Source organism: Schistocerca nitens, chromosome 6 (assembly GCF_023898315.1).
Source record: "Schistocerca nitens isolate TAMUIC-IGC-003100 chromosome 6, iqSchNite1.1, whole genome shotgun sequence".
NCBI classification, from domain to species: Eukaryota; Metazoa; Arthropoda; class Insecta; order Orthoptera; family Acrididae; genus Schistocerca; species Schistocerca nitens.
In genome coordinates this window covers 252981759-253001797 of record NC_064619.1, presented here as the reverse complement: position 1 = coordinate 253001797, position 20039 = coordinate 252981759, and the positions used below count along the sequence as shown (strand labels likewise).

Genomic DNA, 20039 nt, shown 5'->3' with positions numbered 1-20039 from the left:
TCATTTACCTGAGTATGAAAGGAGCAAAAATATACACTCTATCATTGAACATATGAAGTTACTATCGTCAAAGAAACTATTGTATATCTTTCAAATGTGATATTTTCTTGTTTATCTTACAGTATTTATCCACTTGCTTATGGATTTAGTAGGAATTATTCTTTTTGTAGGCCCTCATCCATCAACAATTCAAAGTGTGTGTTATAGTATTAACTTAGGTATCGAAAAAGAACTATGTGAAAATAATTTTTGTCATATACAAGACTTAAATGTAAATATCGTAAACCACATGATATCATGTCAACCTTCTAATATATGAAACACATCTAAAAGAATATTTTGGCTATAAAGGAGGAAGTGTTGTTGGTATGGTAAATGGGGAATGTTAGTCAGCAAATTCAGCATATTTTTTCATGATCCACAGTATACAGAGTAATTTTAAAGGTGTTCATATTTTACCTGTCAAGAAATTAACAGATGATAATTTGCATCAGAGGATTAAAAGAATTATATTTGGTCTTGAAGATACTGGATTCAAAGAATTGTCTGTCGTTTCAGACAATAATTCTGTAAATAAAAAGGCAATGTCATCATTTTCAAATCCGACTGCAGTCTCTTATGTATGTAACCATACATGAGACCTTTGTTTTCTTTTATTGACTCTGTACACATTATGAAGTGCATCTGACATAACAAACAATATTTTTTTATGATTTATCCCACATTTCACACCGATGATTCTTGCTGGCATTACACCTATTTTGACACCTTACTGAAGCTGAATGACATTGCATGTGAAAATCTGGCAAAATGTTTTTATGGTCTGACTTTGAAAACAATGAGAAAGAATAACTTAGAAAAACAAAACGCTAAACCATCTCTGCAAGTTTTCAGTGATGTCACAACTGATGCCCTCCAAATTCTGCATATGGAACACTCCCTAGTGTGCAGAAACAGCAAATTATATTTGTTTGTTAGGCAGTGGTGTAAAATAAGACTGATTTGCTTGAAGAGAGATTTGGAAAGTATAGGCAGTTATTTGGAGGTCAGTACAACATCAGCATCAGACAGGTGTATCAGTAGAAAAGAACCCTCACTTGCCACCTGTAACTAGGCTAAATTTAAAATCAACTATTTGTAGAGGTCATCATACAATCCATACAGGATATTTTCTCAGAGGTACCAAATACTGACATTGACATTCCTTCCCTGTATGATAAAATAGTAGTTAATCCATCAGAAATGACTGCAAATTGCAATAAGGATTTGTCTGTTTTGACATGTGTAGCAGGTCATTGTTGCTACTCTGTTTTGAAACATGCAAAATGTGAGTTTTGCAAAGATATCTGGTGTCACATGACATTTTAGATGGTCAAGAAATATATTCCCTAAGGCAGAATGTGAGTAGACAAAAACTACTCGTTCCTTGCTCTCAAGTTACCAGTGTGGTTTTCACGAATGAGAACTGGTTTCAAACTTGGCCTGAAATTCAGTTTTAATGAATGAACTCCTTTGTGAAAGAGACTGTGTCTGTTGAAGTGCTCAAGATATTTGCAAAACAAATGATTTCTCTTAACAATTTCACTAGCAAGAAGAATCAAAGCGTTTTGAAGGATGCTGCCCCTAGAAAGAAAAACATATTTAGCAAAAGTGAGTGAAGCCTGAATTAACCTTTAATTTTATACACTGTGAAAAATTTGTGTGGTGGAATATGGTTCCAATCACACTATATGTATAAGCTATAACAGTATTGTAATTCATTTTCAACCTGTTTTCCTTGTAACTATTATGAACAATAAAGCTATTACTTAAAAAGAGTACTGAATAATGGATCTGTCCATGCGAAATCAACCAATAGTAAAGTTCTTGACACCTTAGATTTTGAGATTTTTTTTTCATTGTACTCATTGTGTTACATACTCCAGCTGTTATTACCTTCGTATTTTGAAGAGCTGTACAAATGCAAACATTATGAGTCCCATTAGCTCTCCAATATTTAAGGTATAAGTATGTAAATGAGAAGCGTAACTTAGCAAAAAACATTTTTGCTACAGGAGATTGTAAACAGCAAGATAATAAGGAAATGGGTTCGGTACCATTCAGTGAGAGGAGTTGTTTCCAGTGTGGCAAGCCAGGACGTTTTGTATGTAAATATCCAATAAGGTGCGAGGAGCATCCAAACAGCTGACACCAGAGTAACGCGAAATGCGCAAGACTCCGTTACCACGAAAGCAATGTAAACGCATTACGACACTAATGAATAAGTCCTTTTCTTTCCTTTGTGCAGAGTTAAATGGCAGACCTTTATGTTCCCTGCTTCATTCTGGAAATAGCCTCTCATTTGTTGATCACGATTGGTATTGGAGCTACTGTGATGTCTGTAAGCTACCTTCATTACGAGCTACAGCCCACAGATTCATACTGCCAATGGGCAGGTGCTGTCTCCAGTGGGCTGTTCGTGAAGGGGTATTGGAGTTCAAGGTTTTGCACAGACAACAGAGGCGATTGTAGTGAAGGATATATATTTTAATCTGGTTTTTGGATGTGACTGTCTCCAACGAATGGAACTAGTTCTGAATTATGCTACTAGGTGTGTTTCCTTTAAATTTCGTCCTGATAGGGAGTTTCATTTGAGTTCCTATCAGTAAGGGTCAACAGTCCTGTGGCGCTAGATATGGAGTTTGAAGTAAGTCACTTACAAGAGGTGCTCGGTCAATCCCAGTTGTCATAACCGAGATATTGGGAGTTATGAATAGATTAAATATAAAATAGGGTTGACCACGATATTTCTGTCTGACAATCACTGTAGAGGCTGTCATACCCTAAGACAAAATCCTTGCGGCAACTTGTGGATAACATGCTTCGTGTTGATGTTACAGGACCATCTACTACCCCTTGTGCCTAGCAATGTCTTTAGTCCCTAAACGGTAGGGGACGCGTTATCATCCGGTAGACGACTATAGAGCCCTTAATCAGAAAGTGATTTTAGAGTCAGTGCCACCAGCGGACCTAAGCAATTTTTTTTACTTTGTTTGCTGATGCAAGCTGGTTCACTGTCTTAGATCTAAATAGGGCATTTCATCAAATCCTGCTCACCAAAAATTCCAAACACATAACCGCATTATGCCCCGGCTGAAATCTCCTCGAGCTTATAGGGTTGTTTTCGGGTTATACACAAGGACAGCTGTTTTGTCACGTCTTTCAGGCACACTAGTGGGCCTTGTAATGCTTAAAGGTGCACACAGCTACTTAGACGATATGACTCTCTACAGCGGGACCTTCCAAGACCACATACAACATCTGGATCAGATCCTGATCTGCCTTCATGCCACTGATTTAACTGTTAACCCATCCAAAATTAATCTTTCCCGCAAAGAAATTTCCTTTTTGGAGATAGTTGGCATTTGCCGACGCTACTAGAATAGATCACGAAGGCTGCAAAACATCCATAGATTCCTCCCTCCCAAGAATAAGAACAGAGTCGCCTGTTTTGTGGGTATGGCGAACTTTTTCTGGATGATCGTCCATAATTTTGCCCAGCTGGCCACCCCATTGAATAATTTGCCTAAAGAGGGTGAAATTTTTCGCTTTTCAGTGGAGAGTAAGTCAGCAGTGCTCCTTTGACGCCATTAAGATAGCCGTCAGTAATACACCCTCTTGGCCATCCCAGATTTCGAGTACCCTTTCGGTACACAAACGTAAGTTTTGAATTCTGGGGTTACTGCTGTTGCTGCTCTTGCAAGAGCAAGTTTGTGATCGTCAGCCGGTGGCTTACGCCTCTAGGACCCTTTCTCCCTGCTGAGGTGAAGTACTCAGTCTATGAATGGGTGGCCCTGGTGCTGGGAAAGTTTAAGTTCTATTTGGAATGGCGCCAATTCACACTTGAGGCCAACGATTAGGCCCTAAGCTATTTCCTCGCTCATCCTTGAAAAACAAGAAGAATTGCACAGTGAACCGTATGTACCCTTTCATTTCTTTTCTCATCGAAGCACATTAAGTATACAGAAAAAAATAGCTGATGCGCTTTGCTGAATGTTTGACGAGGGTGATAATGAATTCTTGGGGATGATGGGATTGAAGATACAGGTTTGGTTTCGGTCATGTTAACAGAGGACTCCAAACTTTCTGATAATATGAAAGAGAAACAGAGCCAGGCTCCTTTAATTCAGTAGATCAAACAGAACTCCTTGCCATAGAGCAGGTGCCAGGGTATAGTTTAAATAAACGCCTGTATGACCAGGAGTAACAAGAAGTTTGAGATTTGTTTACCTGGGGAATTTGTTACTGTGATCTTCCGATGTTTTCATCAGTTGTTAGTTGGGGATATCTCGGTGTCCATAAAATAACTGTGAAGATCAAAGAGCACCTGACATTGTCGACCTTACGTACGGATATCCACAGATTATTGTGAGAGTACGAGAACTGCAAGAATAATGAGTCAGATCTTAACTCTTGGAAAGAGTCTCTTCAGCCTATGCTTTATAGTTGTCCCATGGGGAAGTTATTTATTGGATACATTGGGTCGTCGCCACTGACCCGAAATGGGAGCCGCCATATTTTCGATGCTGTTGAGGCCTTTTCCAGGTGTTTGTGACTCATTCTGAGTTGCAGAGTCATTGCCGCTTTAACAACCTGCCATTTGTCTAAAAACTTTTACACCTTTGACCATCCCAGGATTTTCGTTAGTGAAAATGTTCTGTCATTTTTATTCAAAGACTTCATGAGGTACTGTTGTGAATCCGCGTTGAGACATTTCGTGACGAGTCTATACCATCCCAAACCCCCATTTGTGGAGAGGATCAAATGTAGCCTCAAATCTGCGATGATATTATTCCATGCATGCCCTCAGTCCATCATGAACTCATCAGGGCAACGCCCGCAACCTTGGTTTTCAGCTAACTACTCAATTCTTCCTTTATCGAAGGGAAGGCTGCACACCATGCTAAGGTTGCACTTCATGCGAAAGTTTCACTCCATGCGAAGGCTGCACTCCATGCGAAGGTTGCATCCCATGCGAAGGCTGCACTCCATGCGAAAGCTGCACTTGGTTGGTTTGTGGGGTTAAAGGGACCAGACTGCTACGGTCATCGGTCTTCTTTTATCAATTTGTGGTTGTGAGTGATCTCCCTCCAGACGAAATCACTTCTGAAACTATCCAACAAAACTGGAGATGAACCAAGACCAATAATGATCTTGCACACCAGATATGGGCATAGCGTTATAAAAGGGTCAGCGTGCATTTAAGGTAAAGGCTGATGACCAAGTCTTCATCCATAACTTCGATATATGAGGGACAGGTGATGGTGCCATTTCGGGAACGTTGTCACCTCGTTTTTCTGGAGCTTGAGTGGTGAGAAATGTACCGAATGCAGTCAGTGTCTTTGTCTGCAGTTTCGATATGGTCAAGTCATCAAGAGCGTACGTCATCCAGGTGAAAGGCGGCATCCAACAATAGCTGTTTGCAAATACTTCCCCAAGGAGATGAAATTTCTCGAGCTTACAGAGGGGTATGATGAGTCGTGCAGGCTCCTATCGATTTTGGTTGGCGTTAGTAGACGATATCTTTGACTGAGCACCACACTGGGGGTCATAGAGGGCGTGTGCGGAGAGCTCTGGGAAGTGTGGTCAGGCAGTATTCGTCCAACCGGTGGGTAGCCACGAAATAATGGCGCTTCTAGGAGCCATGAAGTGAGTTGCCACACGAGTACCAGTACAGCAAGCGAATGATAGTTGTTCACGTCGGGCTGAGGGAGTGGATTTTGGGCCGTTAGCCGGCGTGGATCATGTATGGAGTCACTCACATGGTTATTGGGAATTACTGTGTGGCTCTGGTAGGTGTAACGCATTACTTTGACTTCCATGCGCTCTGCTGTTAATGGGCTGTACCGGGAATGAGCATGTATTAACCCACCTGTTCATTTTGTCAAGAATACATTCTTTTTTTTTCTATGGCGGGAGGACTGGACCAGGGTGCACTCAGGCTCGTGACGCCAGTTGAGAAGCTATGTGATTAAGAGAACGCGGCTCCAAGGTCGAAACGTCGACATCGATCGGGAGTGTGGTGTGCTGACGCCAACTCCATACAGCGTCCGATGATGTATGACTGAGCATGACGTGGCGGTCGGTCAGGGCCTGATCGTTGGTTTTTTCCTCCCTTTTGCTTTCAGATTTCTATCTGACAACGATTTAAATTGCGTTCCACTAGGAAAACCGTGGGTAACTTCGAGCACGTGAAATGGATATTATTGTTTTATGTGGTAATTTATAGCTAAAAATCCTTAAAAAGAAATGCATTGAAGCGCCAAAACTAGTTGCAACAATATAAATAAAATCATAAGGACGGCTGTAGGCGTTCTATTTTCTCACAAAAGCAATGTAAGTCTTTTGGTGACCTAATCAGGCTCGTCATACCAAATGGATAGCTGGAATGTAGACTGATACACTCCACTAAGTAAAGATCAAAGTAGGCTCTTGGTAGTAAATGAGAGAATGCCATATGTATATATTTTTATGCAGATCGTTTGTTACCTTTTCTCTGAGATTTTGCGAGTGTTTTTTCTGTACTGTGAGTGGATGAAAACCAACAAACAACCTGCGACAAGGAGTGCTGCGACATCATAGACTTAACGCACTGTAGTGTTATTTGTCCATAGGAAAATCAGTCAATTCCTGAATCTAAAGAACCAGCCATATTTAGAACAATTGAAGTGAGAGTCTGGTGTGGACTAATGTCCCGTCTTCCTTAGCAGAAGTAAATAAAGCATGCCTATGTAAAATACTTATTTCCACAGTATGCCGTTTTATTTTTTGTTCATGCTCGTGTTACCTTTTCTGAAATTTTGTTCTTTTAGCACTGGGTGAATTCAGTAGTTTCGGAGCTCCGGCTATCGTCTATCTCTGTCTTAGAGCAACTATAGCTGCAATTGAACTACCGTCCTTTTGAATGGGTATACAACGTCTTCATATTTGAACTGGTCATGTCTCTTGTAGGTCAGTCTGTCTACGCACAGGATCGTTAGCTTGTTCTTACTTATAACCAGAAATTCTGTCTCTCCATCACTAAAACGTAGACCTGGTATCATAAGAATTTTATAAACATACTGCAATGTCTTGGTCAGCTTTTCCCGTGTACACCTACGTGATCCCTGTAGGGAAGTCTAGTAATGTTTATACCTTGCAGTTAAATTATGTGATTATAAATTTATATTCCACTTCCACAAAAGAGATTAATACAAAGTTCTGCATTTTCTATTAGCACAAAATAGAAAGAACAAAACAGAAACATTGTGACACGTTCCCGGAAACACACTTCGTTTGGACAAGCTAAACCAAGATTTATATTTTTAAACACTCTGCAAGTGCTATGCCCTTCGCAAACAGCTAAGATGCATTTACACCGAGTAACAGAAGTCATTGGACGGTGAGACCCACAAATACAGATGGCGGTAGTATTGCATACACAAGGTATAAAAGGGCAGTGCTTTGCAGAGCTGTCATTTGGACTCAGGTGATTCATTTGAAAAGGTTGAAAGGTGGCTACACTGAGCCACAGCGCCAGAGATCGCGCTAGAGAGTATTGTTCCGCCGACTCCACTGGCAGTGATTATTGAGAGGTAGCGGTGGGCAGTGCTTGTCGAGAGGTCGTGGTGGAGAGTGCTTGTTGAGATGTGGTAGTAGCGAGTCGGTGTGGAGATGTTGTAGTAGTGAGTGCTTGTTCCATGTTTTATGCAGTTGTTTGATGGGCTATACAGCAGATGTTGTTCCAATGGAGATATTGTAATGATTAGAATGCTTTTCGTCAATATATATGAAGGTAACAAAACTCGCTTTTTTTTCATTATTTCAATGTCTTGAATAATGCGTCATTACAGGTTCAGTCAACAAAGCATCTGGCTTGTGTTCTTGGATTAGAGTGTAATTCTGGTTTTCTTGCGTAATTATGGTATTTCTATTTTCTTTAATTACTTCAGTATAAATGATACAGATGCGTACGTTGAATCACACTTCCACACACAGAACAGTGCTTTGGTTTCGTAGGTTTTATAGTTGCTGGGGACTTAATTAATTAATTGTGTTAACGGAAATTTCTTTCATTCTTTGTTGTTGTTCTATGCAGTCAGATTGCGTACTAAAACTAGTCAGGGCCAACCGTTTACGAGACTTCGTAATCGGACTTACAGCTACGAAAAATAATTATTATTTTCATTTATATAATTAAGCCCCCATGCAAGGTTTGCGACCTCATTATCGCCCCACGACGGGAATTAACAGACTTCGAACGCCGAATTGTATTTGGAGCCACACGCATGGGATATTTCATTTCGGAATTCGTTAGAAAATTCAATATTCCGCGATCCGCAGTGTGAAGTGTGTGCTGAGAATACCACGTTTCACGCATTATCTCTCACCACGGACAACGCAGAGGCCGACGGCCTTCACTTAACGACCGAGATCAGCGGCTTTTTCGTAGAGCTGTCAGTGCTAACATACAAGCAACACTCCACAGAAATCAATGTGGGACGTATGACGAACGTAGACTTTAGGACAGTACGACGAAATTTGGCGTTAATGGGCTATGGCAGCAGACGAGCGACGCAAGAGCCCTTGATAACAGCACGACATCGCCTGCACTGTCTCTCCTGGGCTCGTGATAACATCGTTTGGACCCTAGACGACTGGATAACCGTAACCTGGTCAGATGAGTCCCAGTTTAAGTTGGTAAGAGGTGATGGTCGGCTTCGAGTGTGGCGCAGACCCCACGAAGCCATGAACTTAAATTGTCAACAAGGCACTGTGCAAGCTGGTGGTTGCTACATAGTGGTGTGGACTGTGTTTACGTGGAATGGACTGGGTCCTCTGCATTATCTGCTTCTTGGATTTGCAGCTATGGAATTTTTATGGATGACAATGCGCCATGTCACCAGGCCACAATTCTTCAGTATTGGCTTGAAGAACCATCTGGACCATTCGCCCGACACGTATCTCACAGAACATTTATGGGACATAATCGAGAGATCAATTCGTGCACAAAATCCGCCACCGGCAACACTTTCGCAGTTGTTGTGGTCTTCAGTCCAGAGACTGGTTTGATGCAGCTCTCCATGCTACTCTGTCCTGTGCAAGGTTCTTCATCTCCCAGTACCTACTGCAACCTACATCCTTCTGAATCTGTTTAGTTTATTCATCTCTTGGTCTCCCTCTGCGATTTTTACCCTCCACTCTGCCCTCCAATGCTAAATTTGCGATTCCTTGATGCCTCAGAACATGTCCTACCCACCGGTCCCTTCTTCTTGTCAAGTTGTGCGACAAACTCCTCTTCTCCCCAATTGTACTCAATACCTCGTCATTAGTTATGTGATCCACCCATCTAATCTTCAGCATTCTTCTGTAGCGCCACATTTCGAAAGCTTCTATTCTCTTCCTGTCTAAACTATTTATCGTCCATGTTTCACTTCGATACATGGCTACACTCCATACAAATACTTTCAGAAACGACTTCCTGACAATTGAATCTATCCTCGATGTTAACAAATTTCTCTTCTTCAGAAATGCTTTCCTTGTCATTGCCAGTCTACATTTTGTATCCTCTCTACTTCGACCATCATCAGTTATTTTGTTCCCCAAATAGCAAAAGCCATTTACTACTGTAAGCGTCTCATTTCCTAATCTAATTCCCACAGCATCACCCGATATAGTTCGACTACATTCCATTGTCCTCGTTTTGCTTTTGTTGATGTTCCTCTTATATCCTCCTTTCAAGACACTGTCCATACCGTTTAGTTGCTTATTCAGGTCCTTTGCTGTCTCTGACAGAATTACAATATCATCGGCGGACCTCAAAGTTTTTATTTCTTCTCCATGATTTTAAATTCAACTCCGAATTTTTCTTTTGTTTCCTCTACTGCTTGCTCAATATACAGATTGAAAAACATCGGGGATAGGCTACAACCCTGTCTCACTCCCTTCCCAACCACTGCTTCCCTTTCATGACCCTCGACTCTTATAACTGCCATCTGGTTCCTGTACAAATTGTAAATAGTCTTTCGCTCCCTGTATTTTACCCCTGCCACCTTCAGAGTTTGAGAGTATTCCAGTCAACATTGTCCAAAAGAAAAAGCTTTCTCTAAGTCTACAAACGCTAGAAAAATTGGTTTGCCTTTTCTTAATCTATTTTCTAAGATAAGTCGTATGGTCAGTATTGCATCACGTGTTCGCAACTGTGGACTCCTATATAGACAGCATGGATCAGTCTTTCTGCAGCGGCTTCCAACGACTTCTGAGCGAGGTATCATTATAACTGGCATGCGGTTGTTGATGGAAATGTGGAAACGGTGAAGTGGGAATATATAAATAGAAACAAATTCAACAAATTGTTTGCAGCACTTTCTGCTCATTTATTTACTAGAAAACATATATTACCTCCAGCACCCTGCCTTTAAATAGAAACACAAACTCAATCTCTCCACAGATACCTTATCTGCCCCAATCACTCGCAGACAGACATTAGAGAAGGGCAGGGATTTAGTGCGAAGAGGTGTTTGTACTAAGTAATACATACAAATGCGAGCTATAGCGAAGTATTGCCGTAGACATTAAGCACAAACTGGACGGGACTACACTGTGTTGCCTGGCACATAGGCGTATCGAGACTGGCCGTGGCGGGAGAGGCTGCGACGGCGCGTGTCACAGCGCTAGGCGGTGGGCAGCGTGGCGGGTCAGCCTACTTGCGACCGGGGGGCAGGTAGACGCCTCCGGGGGCCTGGGGGCCGGCGCCGCCCCCGGGCCGCTGGCCGCCCCCGAGGGAGGCGCCGCCGGGGCTGCCGCCGTCGTACTGCACGTCGGCCACGAAGCCGGTGGCGTCGCTGGCCGAATAGCGCACGATCTGGTTGCGGCCGTCGGGCAGCAGCACCTGGAACTGGCCCGTCACCGTCTGCCCGTCGCTGCTCTCCTGCTGGCTGTAGTCGTTGCCGCTCTCCGGGTCGCGAACCTCGTACTGGAAGTTGTACGGCTGCGGCTGCGACACACCAAGCACAGCGGTTGCTAACGACTACTGAACCTCAAGAGCAGCAACCAGTATGAAGTAGATATCCTCGGAGTAGTGAAGAAACTTAAATCACTAGTAAAAGCGTGTCTTCCAGTACACATTATACACCAATTAGGTTCCTTTCAGAGTATGCTATGCTGCTCAACAACCATACAGGGTGGTCCATTGAGAGTGACCGGGCCAAATATCTCACGAAATAAGCATCAAACGAAAAAACTACAAAGAACGAAATTCGTCTAGCTTGAAGGGGGAAAGCACATGCTACGTATGGTTGGCCAGCTAGATGGCGCTGTCATAGATCAAACAGATATCAACTGCGTTTTTTTTAATAGGAACCCCCATTTTCATTAAATATACGTGTAGTACGTAAAGAAACATGAATGTTTTAGTTGGACCACTGTAAAGTATGGAAGGTAGGAGACGAGGTACTGGCAGAAGTAGAGCTGAGAGGACGAGGCGTGAGTCGCACTTGGGTAGCTCAGTTGGTAGAGCTCATGCCCGCGAAAGGCAAAGGTCCCGAGTTCGAGTCTCGGTCCGGCGCACAGTTTTGATCTGCCAGGAACTTTCATATCAGCGCACACTCCGCTGCAGAGTGAAAAATCTCATTCTCGACATATATTGTGTTAAAACATTTGAATTACCTCGAAGAGAACGGTCTATTGACACATAGTCAACACATATTTACGAAACACAACTACCTCTTTACTTACACGAAGTGTTCCGTGCTATAGACAAAGAATTTCAAATTGATTACGTATTTCTGTATTTCCAGAAGGCTTTTGACACCGTACGTCACAAGTAGTTTGTAATCAAATTGCCTGCTTAGGGGGAACACTGTCTCAGTTATGCGAATGGATTCGTGATTTCCTGTAAGAGAGGTCACAGTGCGTAGTAACTGACGGAAAGTGATTGAGTAAAACAGAAGTGATTTCTAGTGTTCCCCAAAATAGTGTTATAGGCCCTCTGCTGTTTCTCATCTATACAAACGATTTAGCCAACAATCTGACCAGCCGTCTTTGGTTGTTTGCAGGAGATACTGTTGTTCATCGTCTAGTAAAGTACCAGAAAATCAAAATCAATTGCAAAGCGACTTAGGTAAGATATCTGTACGGTGCGAAAATACGCAAGTAACCCTAAATAATGAAAAGTAAGGTCATCCACATCAATCCGTTAAACTTCAGTTACACGATAAATCAATCAAATCCGAAGACTGTAAATTCAACTAAATAACTAGGAATTACAATTACGAACAACTTTAATTGGAAAGAACAGAGAAAATGTTGTGTGTGTGTGTGGGGGGGGGGGGGTTTGAGGCGAACCGAAGACTGGAACAGACCTACTAAAGAGGCTGCCTACATGCCTACATATGCTTTTCCGTCCTCTTGGATTACTGATACGCGGAGTGGGATCCTTACCAGATGGGATTAACGGAGTACATCGAGAAAGTTCAAAGAACAGCAGCACATTTTGTATTATCGAGAAATAGGGGACAACCCGTCAGGTACATGATACAGGATTTGGGGTGGACATAATTAAATCAAAGGCGTTCCTCTTTGCCGCGGGATCTTCTTACGAAATTTCAGTCACCAACTTTCTCCTCCGAATGCGATAATATTTTGTTGACTCCTCAACTCACACAACGCCAGATCTCAGGGACAGGTGAGGACTTAATCTAAAAGTTCGCTTTTCAGATACGTATATTTGGATTAACGTGGGAAGTGTATCATACTAAAACCAGTGGTAGCTCATAACAACGCGTTTCCGTTTGTGAGTCCATGTTAACTGCAATGTTTTAGCTGTTAAAATCGAATACCTTCACCAATGTCAGTATTCGCTGCTATTTATAATACAACCCGTACATTCACCAAGGCCGCTACCGTAGGTCGGTGCTCAACGTGATTGGCTGCTGTACTGGAGATCCGGGTTCCACTCTCTTTACTACACTCAGTTTCGTGAGGCCAACCGAGCATCTACTTGATTGAGAAGTAGCTGCTCCATGGTCAAGAAAGTCGAGAACAGCCAGGAGGCAGAGCGCTGATCCAGTGCCTTTTCATACCGCAGAGGAAGACACGGCGATCGGTCGGTCCCAACTGGCCCGTCTGGGCCAGAACGAGGAACTTCTGTATATTCAGCAACGCCCTGTATAGTGGTTGGCAATAGGTACCTTGTACCAATGTCAACGAATTTCTATCGTACTCCTCGTACTGAGCGAGTCATAAAAATCACTTTTGTTTTATTATTTCGGTCGGTACTAACCATATTCTGACCGAAATTAATAACCTGATTACAGATAAACATTGTGATCCAAGACGAGAATTATAATGAAATTTTTATTTCACTGGATCGCTGAAAACTTTTTCGTCACAACTTGTGAAAATAACTCAGTATATGCCTATGTGAGTGCAGCATTTTCATTCTCCGTATAACCTAGACAGACCCGTTATGGTGCTAGCTGCGCGACACTGCATTCGTTCAATTTCCACGCTCATGTCTATGTGGTGCGTACCTTCTCCAAACCCTGGGATGCTTGTCTGGGATTGGTCGCACTACCTTTTGTATGGGGTATCTTTTACAGATGCTGTGTGCTTTCCCAAAAACCTTTCCAACAAGTCTGAGTGTTTCATTCTGATTTACTTTTTCCACCCATATGATATCCCTTCTCAGCGTTACCTCTAAATACTTACAGTATGTGTTGAGCTCCACGTCTTCATAACCATACTTGTAATCGAGTAGTACAGGGTTCTTCCTCTTTATTACAGACTTTACCTTGCGTATATCCAAATTTAAGGAGAATTCTCTTTCGTTACATCGAAAAGAAACGTTGCTGCACAAGTAGTTCGCATTTTCCTTTGGTCTGACAATAAAAGCTTATTAGTGTAAAACTTTAAGTGACAGCACGTTTCCAGTTACGGTGCTAGCCATTAATACTCCAGTATCATGAAGGCAGAATAGAACAACGCCAAAGTGGCATGAAGCTTACTTCATGCTTCAATATGCCTATGCAAAAGATTAGCACTTCAGCAATCAGTGGTAAGTGTGAGTGGCACAATCTATATTCTTTATTTAAGGAAACACAAGCGATTCAGAAATCGCATTTGAATCTCGTCTTTAAAATAACAAAACGTTGTCACCACCACATGCTGGAATTATACAGCGGCGAGATCGTGATGGAGAGACTGTGGTTTATAGCGGTATTGCTGCTCACCTTAGTCGGTACCCCAAGACAGTTTCTCGAATATGGAATCAATGGTTTCAGGAGGCTGATTTTTTGATCGAGATACAGGATTTCAACTGTCCTGCGCGAATAGGGGAATATCACCCAAGAGGACTAATGTTCGGTCAGATATGCAGGACCGTTCAGCCAGGTCACATACCTTCAGCCAGGGAATGAGCTTGATTGCAGAAAGACAGATATCCACACGGACAGTAAGAAGATATTTACAGCGCTTTGCCAGTACAGAGACCATTGAAACAGCTTCCCTTGGAGCAACAGCAGAGAGAGGTGTGTCGATAATAGTGAGCCCAACAACACTGCACACAGGAGCGGCACAACGTCGTCTTTTCAGACGAGACCTAGTTCCGCGTACACCATCACGACGGACATTTTCGTGTTTGCTGGCTCCAGGGATAGTGAAGCTTTCCACATTGAATTCCTCGCCGTCATACGGGCTCAGCCTCTAATGTGATGGCGTGGGGTATTATACGGTATATGATAGGTTCATCTCTGGTACTCATAGCTACTAATACGGACAGCAGGCGCTACATTTTAAGGTCGGTAGCTGTGCCCTATCTTGCCGTCGTCAACTACCTCGATACTGAGTATGTTCAGCTGTTGCCCCTGTCAGTAGCACGTTCTCGGATCTCTCATTTCCTGAAAGCAATTGAAGTCGCCATCCACTATGACTGATGAACTCTGGAATTTAGATGACGCAGCGTGGAATAACGTGCCCGTTTCTGTCATCGAAGCTCAGTTCGACTCGATGCCCATTCCGGTTGTAGCTGTTGTTACTACCAGAGGAGACAACGCCGTCTATTAAATTTCGTCCCTTGCATACTGTCCGGTCACCTACTAGTTAAATCCTATATTCTTCCTTCTCTGCTGTACAGACGCAATATGTAAATTTTCGTTACTTGTTATCGTTACTGATGTTGCGATTTAATTAGCTGGCAGTATAAAAACATTTGACAGTCCACCAATTTGAGTATCTGAAATTCTTTTTTGATTTATTGGCTTTCGTGACGTACCCGTACAGTCATCTGGATAGTGTTATGTCAGTTACGACGATACGAACGTAAGGACAACACACAGTCCGTGGGGGGAGCAAATCTCCGATTCCGCTGGGAATCGAACTCAGGTCCCTTTGGTTTGCAATCCGTCGCGCTGACCGCACGGCTATCGAGACAGTGAGCAAAGAGGGGGATTTTCCGGTGTTCCAAGGGAAGTAGGCCACCTCAGAGCTGGGTCGACGGCGCATTGCTCACGGAGGGACGCGACCCGCCGCGGTGAATGTGACTGTGGACGCCTGGTGACTCAGGGTGAAAGCGATCCGACCTTTGGCTCGCGTCGCATCCTCCCGGTGGCGGAACATCCCGCGCGAGTGATCGGCTGCTCAGCGCAACCCCGCCTGTCGGATCCTCAGGAACAATGTTATCTGATGAGGCCCGCTTCCCAGAGGGTCTGCGCTGGCCCAACGCGGCGGCCTCCATGATATTTCTGGTGTTTGATCAGCCGGCCAGGTGAAAGGTGCTGAATGGCCTCTGCAGACCTCGTTGCGTACGCCTTTTGCTAGCTATTCGTTACGCCTGACAATAGTGTAAGAGTAATCCGCCCTTTAGAGTCTCACGGAACTTGGTCAGCCGCTACTGTCTAGACAAGAGGCAGAGAGTGGGTAGAAAAGTTGACGAAATCGTACTTACTACCGCACTTCGATCAAGCTTGACACTTCGCCCCGCTGGAGGCGATCGTACCGTAGTAATTAGTCTGTCTCATCGTAGTGAGTGTTGCGAAGTTAGTCTTGAAGACAGTGAACAAATTCTACAGGACGAATATAGTCCTACAGCTGCCATGCAGGATTTATTTACTACCTACAAACGTGACGAATTACATTAAGTTCCTTGAATAATCTTGTTTGGGATTGTAGAAAGCAAATCTAATGTTTATTGTAAAATCATTGCGTCCAGGACAGCAGAATCAGTCTCGAAATTCGACGGGAAGCTGAATAGTAAGTTGTTTATGAGACCCTGAAATGAAACAAGTAAGACACGAAAAATCAAACGCTTCGAATGAACCATCATGGCTACATACATACCGACAGAACTTACGCTACCTTCTCCTCATTCTGGCTCTCCAAGGAAATGTATTTTGGGAGAATTATCCAAAAATGGATCAAATTCACGTACCTTGAATGCAGTTAAAGCAACTGAGAATCTTTCTTATATCAGTGAAGTTGATTATCTTTATTATAGTGTTTGCTCTAAATACGAGTTACACATTATCCATATCTGGAATAGGCCCACAAAAATAAAGACAAACTTCACTCAGGCGGGTTCTGAAGCACACTGCACATCGCAAAATGGAGCTTAGAGTCGTCGTATATCTGGTAGACACCAGTTAAAGATATTCTATCTGACTTAAATCAGTGCCATGCTGTAAGCGATTTCATTCATAGCAAAATGGTATCAGCATCGCTGCCAAAAGACTGATTTGTTATCTTTAGCATATTTTCAGGCTTTATTGTTCGTCGAAGATGCCCAACAACGCTTAAAAAAATTGGTGTAGGAACGTATGTCTCATTACTAGCAGGGAAATTTGTCTATCAGCTAATGAAAATGTCAAGTCTCACGTCAGGACTAGTAGCTGCACGACACTGTCATATTTGAATAAGTAAACATCATTTGCAAAATTCTGTTCGACATCGTCATCTGGAGGTCGGAGGGTGACTGCCTCGCAGAGAGGGCGGATTCGATCCCGGTTCTACCAAGCGGTTAAGTTTGGTTGGAGGCCTTGGATGCAGCCCACTGTGCATTGTGAAGACAACCGGGGAATAGCTTGAAGAAAAGTAGCGGCTCCGGATTGGGAAAGTCAAAATTAAGGGCCAGGAGAGAGACGCCGTGATCACATACTCGTCCACATACGAAGCTTCAGGATGTGTTTGTTATCTACGTGCAGCATAGCGGTTTTATTCTCATGTTTTGGATAAAGTGTATATCGTCTTTTGGTACCGTATAATGCACAAATTTAACTACGTTGAAGTTTAAGATAAACGTCATTTTTCCATCATGCTCAACAGTAAAACAGTTAGCTATACTGGGAATACAGCCTGGTTATCAACACTGATGTAGTAGCTGAGCGGCACAAATTTGGCTCGAACCTGCACAACTGAGAAGAACAGGGGATACTGGAGGTAGATGCAAGCGAAAAGTGGAATACTTGTGTCGACTTTGCTTTTTCTTCTTTCGTGATAGTAGCTTGAGCTCCATTCCACTCAGAATCTTGTGCTTCTTTCTGTGATTTGCATACTGTCGACTTACTCACCTAAAACATGTTGCTCGCACATCCCGTTACCTTTTCCATGAGCGCTGCTCCCCCCCCCCCCCAATCCTTCCTTCTCATCGTCAATAAATTGAATGATAGTAACAGTGAGCTATCGCGGCTACCCATGAAGGCATTTTCCTCGATCACTTTCCGTACGCTCTAATTTATACTGGAGGGTGGCTCCACCTCGTCTCTCGTTCGAGTTAGTTCTTGCTACCACCGGTATTTGAACCTGTCACCTATCTTATTGGAAAAAAACATCGGGAATAAATGAACAGACGCGGTGTAGGCGCCCCTGCTTGCTCTACTAAATCCAGTCTCGAAAATCTGGATTGAAAGCTTTACCTCTTTGTAGCTTTGTCACTAAAGCAACGAGAGTAAATCTGTCCCACGTTTCTGTTTTTCCTCGCTACGAGTACATCACTGTTGAACGCTGTACATTTTTGGAAAGTCTGGCTTTTAACTTGTGTCCACACTTTTTTTACCTGTTACAATAATGGCAAAAAGGATGACTGAGTAGCTTGTAACCACTCCTTTAAGAAATAGCAAACGAAGGAACAGATTTCATCAGCTAGCCATCATTAGTTTCCCGACTTCTGATTTGTGTGCCTCGGTGAAAAATTGATCAAGTGTCAAGAAGCCTTCCAACAAGCTGGGGGTCCAATCTCTGATAGTGCTCATACTTTCAGCATCACTTGCATCTCTGGCAATGATTTGCTTACGTGGGAAATGACTATCTGCATCGTAGTCAATCTTGCAACATTTCTGTCACTCGATGAGTAAATCAGGTCATTGACCGGACGCAGGCAGAATTGTATGATCTCCAACAGCACCATTCCTAATAAAGTGCTGTGGAGTTCAGTCTAGCTTCCGGGTTGGGGACAGCTTTACTGTACTTCTAATTCACAATCTACAACAGTCTTCATGAGTCACAACCACGAGTAATATATTATCATTGACTGTTTTTCCCCTTATTATATGCCGGCCGAAGTGGCCGCGCGGTTCTGGCGCTGCAGTCTGGAGCCGCGAGACCGCTACGGTCGCAGGTTCGAATCCTGCCTCGGGCATGGATGTGTGTGATGTCCTTAGGTTAGTTAGGTTTAACTAGTTCTAAGTTCTAGGGGACTAATGACCTCAGCAGTTGAGTCCCATAGTGCTCAGAGCCATCCCCTTATTATATGTCAACACATCGAAATAACTGCCTGTACCAATTTGTGCGGATGTGGAATGGAATGTTCACATAGGCTCCGTTGTAGGTATTTGGGGTGACTTACGATGTGGGCAATTAAATCATTCTACAAAGGCGATGGCTTACACAACAGTCGTGCTACCCATCCTACAATATTTCTTAAGGTAGTAGGCCCTACAGCAAATAGCACTTACACAAACCTTCTCATTTTCCCCAGCATTTCAAATGAAGCCTCTTTGCGCGTCCCGTATCTGAGGTCGATGACCGTGGTGGTTAACTCGCGCGTAGACAGTTCGAATACTGAACGTGGTGGTGGTTCTGAAAGGAATGCCCATCATCAATATTTGTTCGAGAAAAGGGGCAGAGGTGACAATGTAAACTTCTTGATCTACAGACATCACTCCCAATTTCCTGGCTGAAATTCAAAACCTCTCCACAGTGTCTCATGAAGTGAGGGTACACGACAAGTGCTGATACCTCTGCCGGACTGGGACACTGAGCCTGGTGCCCACACTGTTGCCATTTCAGAGGAGTCTGCTCTGCGTCGGCGCCAGGTCTAACCCCCTCCCTTCTCTCGTCGTCATACAACCCAAACGCGACCTCACACTATAAGCACACCCATTAGCTACATGTACTCAAGAGGTGCACTTGAGAGACAATTCTCGTGAAGAGAATCCATTGGAGGGAGGCAAATCATCCCAATAAGGGGGTTGAACAACCTCTCGAAACCTCCCAGCTGACAATGCCATAGCGCTCTTCGTTCCTTTCCTTTCTCTTCCCGAGCTCGGTCGTCTTATTAGGGTTCGGTTAGTGGACAAGTAGCGTTTCTGGCGAGGTACGTGGTAGCGAATACTCACAGCGCCATTGTCACCGCCGCTGGGTCCGCCGAAGCCGCCGGCTGGGGGCGCAGCGCCGCCGTAGCCGTTGCCGCCTCCGGTGGTGCTGCCTCGGCTGAAGCCCGTGTTGCCAGAGGGCAGCAGCGCCGCGCGGACAGAAGTAGCCGCCAACAGACAGCACACAGCCAGCACCACCTGCCGCCCAAACAAACAGCTGCTGACTCAGACGCCATTGTGCCCCGTGTTTACAGTACGGTAGGCGACGACTTGCAGTGAATACTTCATAATTGTACTGCCTAATTTCCCTATGTGGAAAACACACACACATAGACAGACACTCGCTCAGAAACATACAGGGTGTTTCAAAGTATTTGTATCAAATTGCATTAGGAACAACTTCCGTTACAGAGAGAATATTCGCTTGTGTTACCCGGC

The 20039-nt window shown here is 43.6% G+C and overlaps 1 protein-coding gene across 1 annotated transcript in view; it reads right to left on the bottom strand.

Moving 5' to 3' along the window:
• Nucleotides 1-20039, bottom strand: part of LOC126263314 (pro-resilin-like) — a 47740-nt gene that overhangs the window by 13527 nt on the left and 14174 nt on the right. Inside the window, exons 2-3 of the mRNA XM_049960403.1 lie at nt 19626-19799; nt 10813-11014 (exon numbers count right to left, since the gene is read on the bottom strand). Of these exons, the coding sequence (XP_049816360.1) occupies nt 10813-11014; nt 19626-19799 (376 nt within the window). The remainder of the gene's footprint in view (nt 1-10812; nt 11015-19625; nt 19800-20039) is intronic.